At 42.2% G+C, this 13,060-nt stretch overlaps 1 protein-coding gene across 4 annotated transcripts in view; it reads left to right on the forward strand.

Annotated features, from left to right (window-relative positions):
- Window positions 1-12,642, forward strand: part of meis1b (Meis homeobox 1 b) — a 66,454-nt gene extending 53,812 nt beyond the window's left edge. The window contains exons 10-13 of one of the 4 annotated variants that reach the window (XR_013818449.1): window positions 5,913-5,971; window positions 6,866-7,062; window positions 7,468-7,561; window positions 10,933-12,229. Coding sequence is in view for 3 of the 4 variants with exons in the window: in XM_079842934.1 (XP_079699060.1) it covers window positions 5,913-5,971; window positions 6,866-6,955; window positions 10,933-11,216 (433 nt within the window). In the remaining variant the exon portion in view is untranslated. Of the gene's footprint in view, window positions 1-5,912; window positions 5,972-6,865; window positions 7,063-7,467; window positions 7,562-10,932 lie in introns of all 4 variants that reach the window. The other 3 variants (XM_079842935.1, XM_079842934.1, XM_079842936.1) reach the window with 3 other exon arrangements.
- The last annotated feature ends 418 nt before the right edge of the window (window positions 12,643-13,060 follow it).

Consider the following 13,060-nt stretch of genomic DNA (forward strand, 5'->3'; position numbering starts at 1 on the left):
GCTTCACACCAAATTGCTAAATTAATGGGAATAATTATTTTTAAACGGGTTCCATGAAAACTCCTGTCTGTCATTGGCCGACAAACATAAATTTGGTCATTTTGTATTGACGTCTTACATTGTTAACATGCGTTTTGCAACACCTTACATTACATATTAAATATAATGGGGATTAAATCAAACAGTACCGTGGTACTTGATGGAATGTTGATCTGATACCAGCATGTATGCAGCATGTTTTTGTAAGGGAAGCAAAAAAAGTGACTAAACTTGTCAGAACACAAATCTTAATAATTTAATTTATGGTCTGTACTGGTTATTTAAATAAACACACACACCATCAGTTATTAAAGTAAAAATAGTTTTTTTTACTTAGTTGGTTAGTAAGGCCAGTCAGGTCTTATGTGTAAGGTCTTGTATACGTGTCAATAGAACTGGCGGTGCCAGCATGAGCTCTACAGCACCCGGCAGAGACCACCACAGTGACAGCTAGGCGGAGGACCTATTAAATCTGCCGCCGTGATGTCATTTCCTCTCAAATGTGCCATGCGCTCTGCCACACACACGGCTACAGTTGACATCCCAAGACTGTGCGGTTGTTTGTTTGCATGTTTGCCCAGACAGAGAGAAGCCTCTGGCCCAAGCGCTTGCCCTGCGGCATCGGGCTGCACGAAGAGCCCTCAGAGACGGGCGACAACATGGAATGGAAAGCGTTCCAATGTTTTGTTTGTGAAGTGGGCATGTGATGGTGCCCTCCCTCACTGATGTATTATTGCTCTCTCTCTTTCTTTCACTCTCTCTGGACTGGGTGGAGAATCAGAGGAGAGCAGGCAGGCCGCGTTCATGCCAAGAATGACCTCATAGTCCCCGACTCCAGAGGAGTGGGGAACCGTCTCTGAAGCATATCCAGCACCTCGCAGCAGTTACGCTCCGCTTTGTTTTTCAGTGGTCGTTTGAATGCCGCAACAGAGGTTGATCACAGCAATGGTCTGCTCTTGCCTCTAGCTGGAGGTTTTCTGGTCTGAAGTCTTCACGCACGTTCCAGGCTCAATTGTTCTCTCGAGCCAGTCGTAGCGATCACTGCTGTGCCCCTCTCTCTTTCTCACAGACCGAGTATGTGTTTATAAAATGTGTTCCTCAGCCCCCAGGCGGCGGCCCCACTCTTTAAAAAGCGGCTTTAGAGGGGACTTCACAGCTCTGTTAATGGAAAGGTTTTGACTTTGTTTGGTGAGAGGAGCTTGTGGGGGTGCACCAGGGGTGAGTTTGCTGAAGTAATAGCCAGCCTCTGTTGGAGGGGGGCTGATGCAGCAGGGATTAGACCAGTCCCTACTTGAGACTTCCCCAAAAGCCCCCTTTACATCTCCTCTGTTTTCTTTGGGCAGGCTGTTTGCTCTGCTAGAGTGGGCCAGGTAATCCCGGTAATGTCTGTGGAAATTAGAAGCAAGGAATTGCTGGCCACGTACACACTGCAATGTTTTGATGACTATGTTTAAATGTGAGAGTCAATCCCCAAAATATTGTTCTGTACGTGTACGGAATACCGGAGTCTCTCTAGAAATTCCAGTGGTTGACATGATGATAACTATGGCAAATCTCACAGTTGTACGCAAGAAAACTGGAAGCCAACAGGTTTGGTTTTAGCTGGTGTAAGCAGCTACAGCAAAATTTGCGAATAAGTCCAGACACATGCCTATGTTTCTGTGATTTTCTAGCACCACACCTCAAATGAGCTGTCAAGTGTCTAAAAGAGAATGATGTCACTGCATTAACAAGTAGTTCACATAAGCACTCTGGAGAAAGAGTGGCATCCATCTTTAGCAGTAGTATGTACATGGCCCCTGTTTCCCCAGACCCACCAGAGTGGGTTCTTCTTTTGGGACTCCACCAACCAACAGTCTAAGAAGCAGCGGAGGGGCAGAGGGGGGAGACCTGTGTTATTAAGAACATGAAGAGAAGTGAGAAAGGCAGAAACATGCAGTGCGAGGGGAGGAAGAGGGGTGTGATGTGGCTGAATGGAATTGTCTGAGGTGAGAGATGCAAGCGGGTGTTGGAAGTTGGTCCTTTATGTATGCCCCGTTGCCCCTCGCCTGTCTCCAGCAATGGAACAGGTTAACACCACTCCGCCAGGCCTGGCTTGCTGTGCACTGATTAAAAGGAGTGTGTAAATGTATGTGTGTGTGTGAGCGAGAGTGGGTGGATCGGGGTGGGGGGAGGAAGAGTGTAAATGGAATTTGTGCAGCAAACAGCTGGACTAGTTTATTTAAACACAGGCAGGCCATAGCGACTGACCCCAGATTGACTCAGAGAGAGGAGGAGCCGAAGTGGACTTTATGACTTTTAGGTCGAGATGAGATGCTCGCATTTATGAAATTTGCCTTGAGGCATGCCAACATGTGAATTACTAATTACTTAAGTAAATGGATCTCTGGAGCAGACACTGATAATAAAGTTGGTTTCACCAGAGGGGTCTTATTGCGTGATTAGCAAGTTGAATTAAAGCAGCTACTTCAAAAATGTAGTTTCCCAATGTACAAGTTACACATTATTTGAAATTGTTACACAGTTGAGCTATCATTTTGAAAAAGTAGTTCATTACATTACAAGCTAACAACTACATTGTATAATGTAATATATAACTATTGGATTATTTCATTTATCATTTAATTCATATGATTTAAATGTGGCACCAAAGCTTTCTTAATTAGGATGATAGTGTTGAATTTGAGCAGATACATTTGTAGCTACAAACTTAGAAAGCACACTAATTTAAATAAATATTTTTATTTAAGTACTTTAAAAAAAGACCTAAAATTTCAAACAGGGTTTCATTTCCCTGTTTTTAATCAACTCAATGAACATTATTATGTATAAATATTACTTAGTTTGATGTGTGTGCAAAATACAGTGCAACATTAAAAACAGCAATGTATTTTTATGTCACAAAGAAACTTGTAACTGGAAAAGCTACAATGTTTTAAAAACAGCTGAGCTTCAGTCACACTACTGAAAATGTAGCTATTTATAGCTTGTTACTCCAAAAAAACAGAGTTAGCACTATGACTAAATTGATAATGCGCTCTTACTTCATTTTAACTGATAATTATCCTAAAACCGTAACATCTTTTATGTATTTTCTTTTAATGCATATTTTTACTGGAGATTCCTGTAGAGCCACAGATGCAGATCCGAATCATCAGATCATTCTATTCCATTGGTATTACTGATATGCCTGTTTGTGGGTTTTTAATATACATGTAAATGTAGCTGAGTGTGTTGAAATGTGATTTCATGAGTGAATTTGGTCCTCCGTAGTCATGCATGCGCCCCCTCAAACAGTTTACATCTGAGAGAAAGGGAACGAGCAGACGACGGGGGCATTTCTGAGAAAAAATGACACACTTCATATGCATTTAGATAGACATACTGAAATATAACCTTTTGTATCTTCAATCCGGATCTTTCCAGCAACACTTATTAAATTATTCCCTAATTGGTCACGCAACAAAGGCAGCTGATGAAAAAGACAATTTCTTGCTTTTAATTGGCCATTTCACGTGCCGTTCGTGCTACACCTGTGCGTTTGTAATGAGAGTGGGATATTAGCGGAGGCCCTGGCAGACCCGACAGAGATCAGCTTGACTGTCAGTGAAGTCGGGAATGAGCACTAGTGCTCCAAAACATTACGAAACACACACACACACTCCAACAGAATGAGAAGAACCAAACTGCCCTCTATCAAGGTTCATTTGGCTTATAAACACTCTCATTTCAATCTTTTTTTCTCGTCCTTTTAGTGAAGCTCTGTATTTTTAACCCTCCTCTTTTTATCCTTCTTTGGAGGTGCCACTAGTGGCGTTTTGCTTTAAAATAGCCCCCCATTGTCCCAAGCTGGACTGAATAGTTGGCTTCATTGTGTGCCTATGGGAAGTAGAAACTGAACAGGCCATAAACGCAGTCCTATAGCGCGGAGAGGTCACGCAAAGGTGAACTTTTACTCCTAATGGAGGCTCCAGCTTTAGCCTGGCCCGTATGGCTCTCTGCTCCTTTTGATTGCCTTCTTAACCGTCAGCGCCAGGGCGTCCGCCTGGCTCACAGAACAGAGCATGACCATTCTTTCTCTCTTTCCTCACACTCCTACACCCCCACCCTCACCCCCACCACCTCTCCATCCCCCTGCCTGGTATTGTGTAGCACTTGTCCTTTGTTCCAGCTTTTGGCGCATCTGGCCTTAGATATAAGGAGGAACGAGAGGAAGCTTAAGATACCTTTTTTTTTTTTTTTTTTTTTTTAAGAAAAGAAAGAACAGCCATTTCCACAATTTGAAAAAAAGCAAGCGGAAAAAAGACAGAGGGATAGCGAGTGAGCGAGGGAGGAAAATCCAAACGGCAGAGGTCAGCAGATAGACAACAGTGCCCCCCCTCTTTGACCCCAGCCTGAGATGAAGGCAGTAAAAGGAATGCCTAGTCTGAGACTCCCCCTGCTCTCCAGCCCACTGCTGGTGATAAAACTCCAGACATTCTCTCATTTGATGGTGCACTGCCATGTCAGTACATTCCTCCCCGATCCTTTAAGGTGATTCCGTAGAGTGATATTGGTGATAAATATATGAGAAAGTTGTGTTCTCTGGCAAAATAAATTAAGGAATAAAAAAACCAGGCTTTATGGCACATAACATGAAGAGTACATAAAAGTCACCTTACATTTAAATAAAACAGCCTTGAGTGTATAACATATTGTTGAGTAGTTACATTTATTAATAATAATTATACTTTGAATAAAAATAATATTCTGAGTAACATAGCTCATTATTCAAACTGTAGGCGGTTTCTGGGTCAAAATGTGGCTCACACAATCAAAATTTAGAGTTGGAACGATCCATTTTATAATTAAGAAGCAAGAAGCTTAGCAGATGCCTATATGAACATTTCTTTGTCAGTTAGTTCTGCTCTTTCTCTTTATTTCTCCCTTTCTCTCTTTCTCTCGCTCTCTCTCCCTCCACCCCAAGCTCTCCTCCCTTGCTTTTCTCAGCCTGAAAAGAGGAGTGGAGCTATTGTTTCCTTAAAAGTCTACTAATTCCCCCCTCAAAGGATGAAATGGAAGTGTCCAACTGTGGTAACAGCAGGAGGACATAAATCAAGTTGGAAACCCTGAGCTTAGTCTCCTGGAGGTGACCAGGGTCACGGGGTCACTAGAGGGGATTTAGGCACAACAAGGCCAGAGCACTCCGATGTATGGCGCAAGGAGGTTGTGGGTCAGAAGCTACAGGGGCCAGATATGTTTTTGTCGCAAATGTTATGCACAAAATGCAGAAATGCAGAGCAGCCTGCTCTTTTCAGCGAGGTACAAAAAAAAAAAAACTCCTCATTGAAGCCACAGTTTCATTATTCTCCCTCTAGGGAGACACAAGGAAAAAGAAAACATGGCTTGTACTTGTGTTCTTTGACAATGCAACACTTTTTCTGTTAGCAAACATTTCCTAAACACGTTAATTCCTGTGGTGCAAATCAACTGCGTTACATCTGGCATTGGGGTTTGAATTGTTCAGTGGTTTGAAATAAAGTTGATAAAAAAAGGGAAAGGAGTGTCTTGAACTGCATAGATGGAGAAAAACAACACTTTCTTCAAAGTGCTTTTTGTGCACTTTGCTTAGTAGGCGATATATATTAAGCCAGCGCAAGTTTGTACAAGTCATAAGCTTTGTGAACATTTCTGTGTAATGGAACAACTCTCTGACACTCCCACTGGAGTACTAGAGGATTAGAGAAAAAAAAAATCCCCCAATTACCCCTCTGATTAGTTATCTGGGCTGATCTGGACAGCAGCAGGCATGGACATGACTGTGTTTACAGAAAAAGACAGCAAAAACTCCAGTGACTTTTCCATCATATGTTGCATCTTCTTGTTTTTTACAGGTTCATTAACGCAAGAAGAAGAATAGTGCAGCCCATGATCGACCAGTCCAACCGAGCAGGCAAGTCCCCCATAGTTTCTGTATTCAAGTCCCGCAGGCGAAAGCCCCCTGCAAGCCATGCACCCGGAGGCCCACCTGCCGGTAAATACTTAGCCCAGCCTGGATGTCAACAATGATTGACCACTAAAATCCATCCAATTAACCCAAAGCACTAATCATGCTGACTTGGGCGCTATATAACCCAGTGACAAAAAGAAGCGAGCAAACGCATCCGATGGGTTAAAGTATTGAAACAGTAACTACAACTGGATCCTCCTCCTCCAACTCATTATCCTCCAAAAGTTAAGTGGAGAGTAGTTCGGCCAAGTAAAGAGGATATTAATCAGTATATTTTATTGTGTAGTGGCTGTTTTTGCCTCCTAGTCCAGTTCTTCCTGTTAGTGAACAGTGCCCCTGGTGCATGGCTTGCTGTGGACTGCTGTAAAGTTTATTACCTGTAATAGGGTTCAGGGGGCAGGGTTGCATTAGGGACTCAGTAAAGTTCAAAGGCATTCATTGGGGTTGAGCTGTTGTTTTTGACCAAATAACCCCCAAACACACACACACACACACACTTTCAATAGTGTGAACTCGCGGTAAGTACATCTCAATTAGTTGTGTGGGGGGACAAAAAAAAATAATCACTGTATTTTTTATTGAACAGTTTCACTGCAGTGCTGTCTAAAAATGTTTTCCGCATCTATAGGATATAGGCTTAGTTCTTTGATCCCAGTACTTAAGCTTCATTGGGCATGTTCTGTCAAGTGTTTTATCTCTCACAAAACCCAAAGAAAGAACGCCTCAGTCTGCATGTGGGTTAACAGATGATGTTTCTCCTGCGACTGAAACTTAATTAAAAGCACTAATTGACCACTGTTCATTTCCCCCGCATTCCCTCACCATACCCTCCTGCAGTAAGTCAAGGAGCTCCCTACAACCCAGATGGTCAACCCATGGGAGGCTTCGTGATGGACGGCCAGCAGCACATGGGAATCAGACCACCTGGTAAGACCTTGGCGTGTCGTCTTCTCCTCTGACATCTCCCACCTTCCCACAAGCCCCCCATCACTACCTCCTTCTCAGACTGACTCTGAGACCCTTGGCTAGCACAGGTGTGGTCCAATGCATTATACCCCCTTTGCCCCTTCATGTTTCCTTTCTGAGTCTTTTGCTTTCTAATACCCATCTTCACAGAATTTGCTCTCTTCTCTGAATCTAAGCCTGTTCCACCCTGTGCAACCGGTCACTGTTGCTAACCACTCATTCCCTCCCACCTCACCAGTTAAGCTGCTGGATTTGTCCAAAGCCAGGCTTCCTTCCAACCTTTAGCCTTTGAATGCATTATTTACTTGTTTGTTTTCTTATATAGTCTTATTTGTACCATATGGTGTTCTTCTCTTTTCTTTTAATAAATGGGGATTGTGCTTTTGTTTCTTGACCTCCTGTCTCTGAGCTGTTGTCTGTTTATTTTCTCATCTTTCGGCATCTTCTTCTTCGATTGTTTTCTCTCCTTCTAGGGCCTATGAGTGGGATGGGCATGAATATGGGCATGGAGGGACAGTGGCACTACATGTAACCTTCTAGTTAACCAATCGCAAAGCAATGGGGGAAGTAAGTACAAAAGCAGGGTCACCAAGCATCCACAATGTTTTCAGCAATTCATTTGATTTGCTTTTACGAAAAATGGGAGAGAAATGTCTCTCTTCCTCCAGACAACACGCTGCTTTTTCCTGCTTCCCAATACTAATATTTCTTGTTATTGTGGGTGACATGCTTCAATCAGGGGTTTGTGTGCTTAAGTGTGTGATCTCTGTTATATTTTCTTACTTATGAAAATTTCTGGCCATGTTACTAAACAGTGCATAGAGTCGTATAGAAAGGAAAAACGAGTGTGGGCGAGAGAGAGAGAGAGGCAAGGAGGAATAGCTGTGTGGGGAAAGAGGCGAATGGAGGGTGGGGGGATTGAGATTGGGGTTTTGGTCGGAGAAAGGGAGGGGTGTGTTACCATAGCAACAGACTGATTGGCAAAATGTAAGCAGTCTGCAGCAGTGCAAGGAGAGAAAAGTGCATGTCCCCAAAGTGTCATAAATCTGTCTCCCTACAGTTGATGCATGAGTTACATTTATACACCAACCTGCGAGGCAACGCACAAAGATTCGCTCTCTCACCCCACAGACAAATACATAGCCACACATTTGGAAATTATGTCAGCCTTGCCTGGAATGTTTTAGGTGGAGCTGCTTCTATCGACCCTGACTTGGTCCACTATTTTCTTGTCTGTCTTTCCTAATAGGATTACTAATGGCAAAGGCAGGGGAGATGAAGGAGTGCAAAATGGAGGTGTGCACAGCAGGGTACACAGCTTAGTCCAGCCTAATTGACTATATCCAAATTAAATATGCCATCACAAGCGGTGTGACAAATGGATTTGACTTATTCAGTATACAAAAATAGCGATCATTAATGCAGCCAAGCACAGAATGCATGCCTCTGTTGTCAAAGATACTCTCTACTTCACTGTCTTTAACCGAGAGACATGGGCTGATAACACAAGCTCTGTGCTTGAAAACGTCACGTCCCTGCTTTGTGTGCATATCTAAACACTGAGAGTGTTTCCCGGTGTCCAAATGGCTGCTTACAGCAGCTGCCGTAGTTCCCAGAAGACATGCAAGAAACCTGCTTTAAACAGCCTCAATTTGCTTGCCGAATTCTGTAATTGGGCCGCGTGTGGAATCTTAGATGAGATGGGTTGAGGGGAAAAAGAGAGCGAGCGAGAGGGGGAAATGAGGAAAGAAAGGAGGCAGAGTGTGACCGAAATATGTCGCCATGGTGAAGAATGCCTGGTCTTTATGGCTTCATCACTGAAATTTCCTAGCTTGTCTAATTTAAATATTGTTACTATAGTTTCTAGGTCAATTAAATGTAAGTGATGTGTTTTATACTTCGCGACCAATTAAATTAATAGGTTATTACAAAAACGCTATCTTATTTGATTAAGAGACCAAGGCTTCATTATATTTTATAAGCAATTTTCATTAGTTGAGGAATTCTCCTCAAGGCGAGATTAAGCAGTTATTTGCTGGGAAGTCCCAAGACCTGAAATTAAGGTGTTCCAAGCAGTCACACTGCAACATTACTTAAAACCAAAGCCAATTAAACCTACTTAGCAAAGCGTTATGCTTTCTGCCCATGACGATTATAGAGCTTATAGCTCTCCGAAACAATACACCTGTCAGCGTGGATAAAGCCAGGCTACTCAAGCAGAAGAGGGCGAGCCTTTGATAAACGAGGGAACGACTGTTTTATGACCATTTCCCCCTGTACCATTCTTTGTGTTTCTTCAACAAAATTAGCCAAGGGTGGCCAAAATTTTTTCATTTTAATTTCAAGACAATAGTGAACGCAGAGAGCATTAATTATGGGCATATGGACAAAAATGTTGCCCTCCCCGTCCATACTTGAACGCAGCTGGTATGCTTTGGTGAGCTGGAAGCTCTGCTGGAGACTCCTTTGTCTGAAATTTCATTCCTCCCATTCATTAAGCAGAAGTTTGTTAACCTTTTGCAGGGTCAGGGTCCCCATTTTTCTGCTCTGAACTTTTACTTTTGGGGGGGAAAGGGTCTTCAGGGATTTGGCTGCCGGTATTGTCTATGTAAAACATCCCCTGTTGATTCGGTCCCATGGCACCTCTGAAAATAGACAGGCAAGGAACTCAATGTATTGATTGACTTATTAAGTGAAAAAACACATTTGCAACGTGTGCCCTTTTCACGTCCGAGCATTGCTTTTCTGATAGAGTGGATGTTTTCCTCCCTCCCTGAACAACGTGTTCAAGGATTGAAATCAAATACAGCTGATGACCCCTCAAAAGCTTGGGTCAGGCCTTTAGTAGTAAATAATTGCTGGGGCATACAGATTACCACTTCACATGCTAGTGCAAAACACCAACCATTATATATGTCATTCTAAAACTGAAACCTAAAGACCTATAATCAGAGCAATAACAAAAGGGCTGTTTTAACTTGAGGTTGATTTGTTGCTTTGTATTGCCGCTGTCACAGGGTTAGTGGCCTTTCTGCTCGTGGCACGTGCACGCACCCAGGTGAGGCCTCTCAAGTGACGGCCTTTGTAAATTTTCACCTTTCGTCTCTAATTTAAGCACAATGGTGCCGTTTCTCTGAGGGGCTCTCAGAGCGAGCCACAGACCTTTGCTCATTGTGTTTAAAGTGAGATAAGTGAGGGGAGAACGTAGAATAAAGGCATGGCTTATTTTACCTCATTTGTCATTGTTGTGGCTTCCTCTGGCATAAAGACTTGGCTCGTGCTTAGGACAAATGCCAGTTCATTTCCACCTATGTGCCATTTAGTGTTAGACTTTGCGTTGGTATCATTTCAAAAATACGACCAACGTGTGATTCAAATGTTGAGAAAATGTTAAAAATGTTAAAAAAAGAGTCAATGCCTTTTCTAATATAGGCACATCATAGTCACTGTTATCCAGTGGGAAGCCACTTCTATAGATTTCATCACAGCAATGTTCTCTGAGATTAATATAAAATTAGCATATTAAGCCTAACAACAGCTACATGTCGACTTTTTGGTTGACCTTAGTGAAGGGCAACCTTCCAGTTGACAAGTCGGGTATGACCATGGCAGATTCCAGACCTGATGGATACGGCACTGGTGCAGGCAAGCAAAGTGCTGTGTTCAGGCCAGTGAGTTAGTCCCTAGAGAGCGGCCCTCTCCCGATACACAGATTCCTCTTCTAGTCTCTTCCCATTCATTACAGAGGACAGTCCTCTCTCGGAGGATTCTCTTACATCCACATGACTCGCATGTTTTCTGCTGCTGTGATTGTGGAGTCCAATCTTCCTTGAGACGAAAACTATTGGCTTGATGACCTCCCAAACATAATATAGATAATGTAATGTCTGACTATTACAAATGCATCATCAGTAATTTCGGCTTTTGTTTTTCCCTAGGACTACAAGGCATGCCAGGGGATTACCTGTCACACAGTGGCCCGGTGGGAATGGCTATGGGACAACCAGGCTACAGTGCCTCCCAGATGCCCCACCACCCTGCTCAGTTGCGGCACGGCCCTCCCATGCGTTCCTACATCCCTGGACACCCCCACCACCCAGCGATGTTAATGCACGGAGGACCGCCACACCCTGCCATGCCCATGTCAGCCTCTAGCCCCCCTATGTTCAATCCAGGAGACCCTAACATGGGAGGACAATTCATGGACATCCATGCCCAGTAATTTACTAAAACGGATTCTTTAAATGACTGCGATGGACGGATGAGGAGCTGCGATTGGTTTTTCTGGGGCTTGCAAAGCACCGATTACATACTGACTTGTTACAGAGACTGAGGAGCTTGCATCTTGGCTATAGATTCGGACCAAGAAAGAAGCAGATTTCTGTATACTGTGGGACACTTTAAAAGAAGGTGCCCTTTGCTTAGACACAAAAAAGAAAGAAAGAGAGAGAGAGAGAGAGCGAGCGAGCGAGAGCGAAAGATTGAATTTATTACTATATCAGCCTCTAAAGGGGAGGGATGAGGACATACTGTATACTGTTGTAAAATTGCATTGGACTTTCATAAGAACTGGGAAAAAAAGTATTGTAAATGCTATCGTATTGTTCTGCATATTATGCTGTTTCTAATAGATTTTTTTTTAAAAAGGATGTGAACTTTTTTTCTTTCCACACTATGTGTGTGCCATCTCCATAGACTTTTGGCCTCCTCCATAAATCACTTTGCGTTTAAACAAGAAAAAAATATATATGTGAATAAATCAATAATTCATTATGAATGTTTGCCAGGCCATTTTTTTGTCCTATGGGAGGGCGGATTTTCCAAGACCCAGCATGGCCTTTGGAAGAAACTAAGTGATATCCACCTGTCTGAGCCACATCCTCTTGCCTTTCAGGAGGTCTCCATTTTGCATTCCCAATTTGTACATCATAATGGAACTGGCCCCACAACACCATTGGAACCAATGAAAATTATTTTCACTTACCTTTACTGGATGTGTGAGAAGCTGAATGTGAAGAACAAGCATGTGTGAATGATTGTGTGTGTATGTGTGTGTGTAAAGCCAACCCATCAAACTTTCAGAGTTTAAGTTATAAATGGGATTTGGGATTCATGCTTTTGATCAAGCAAACCTGTTTTATGGGATATTGGTTTAACGTGTTGCTATCACTTGTTTGAATTTTGAAGAGTTTATGTATACATTGTAAATGAATAAATTTTGTGTAAAAAGAGGGGAACATGAGCTATTTTCATATATTTGTGGATTCCTGGCCTGGTTTGATTTTAGGACTCTGCTTGGTTTAATGAATATAAACTTCAGGTTTTGTATGGCTGTCATTCACAAATACTACAAATCCTTTAAATATTTTGGGCAATTTAATTTCCTTTTTTTCAGCAACCAAATAAGAGTGTAGTTTCCTTCAACATTAGATTACCCCCGTTAGGTAACTTTTACTTTTTAATACTGAAGATTTTCAACGTGGCTCTATTATTCATTAGCCAATGTTCATTTTAATTTGATTGGCAGCTTTTTTTCCTTGTTAATTTTGATAATAACATTACATGCTTTTCCCACCCTTCATAATGAATCCAAAATTAAACTTCCTGATCTAATTCCCCAAACTATTAAACTGAGGTATTTAAATTTGTGATATGATCGAGACATGAGCTTATGTTTTTGCTTGAATCAAACTTTATGAGTCTATAAGCCACCTATGTTTTCAGCCAAGGATCATAATTTGAGACTTTTATAAGCTAGGCCTACAGGTTTGTCTCGTCTAAAATCTTTGGGTCACACCTTTCATTGCATTGTCCACGGAATAATTAATTTATGAGTAACACAAATCAACAGGAAGTTGTTATTGTATGAGTTGCATGTAATTAAGTTGTTGTAATTAACACCAGAACAATGTAATGCAAAGTGTGAACACGGTCTGAACACGAGGCTCAAATGCACAAGGTGAGTCTAACTTTTTAAAGAAAGGACAACATATAAGCTATCACACGTCATCAAGCAGAATGAAATTGATGACGTTTGTCTAAATGCCGCATATTCAACTTTCCTAC

Source organism: Gobio gobio, assembly GCF_949357685.1.
Source record: "Gobio gobio genome assembly, chromosome: 18".
NCBI classification, from domain to species: domain Eukaryota; kingdom Metazoa; phylum Chordata; class Actinopteri; order Cypriniformes; family Gobionidae; genus Gobio; species Gobio gobio.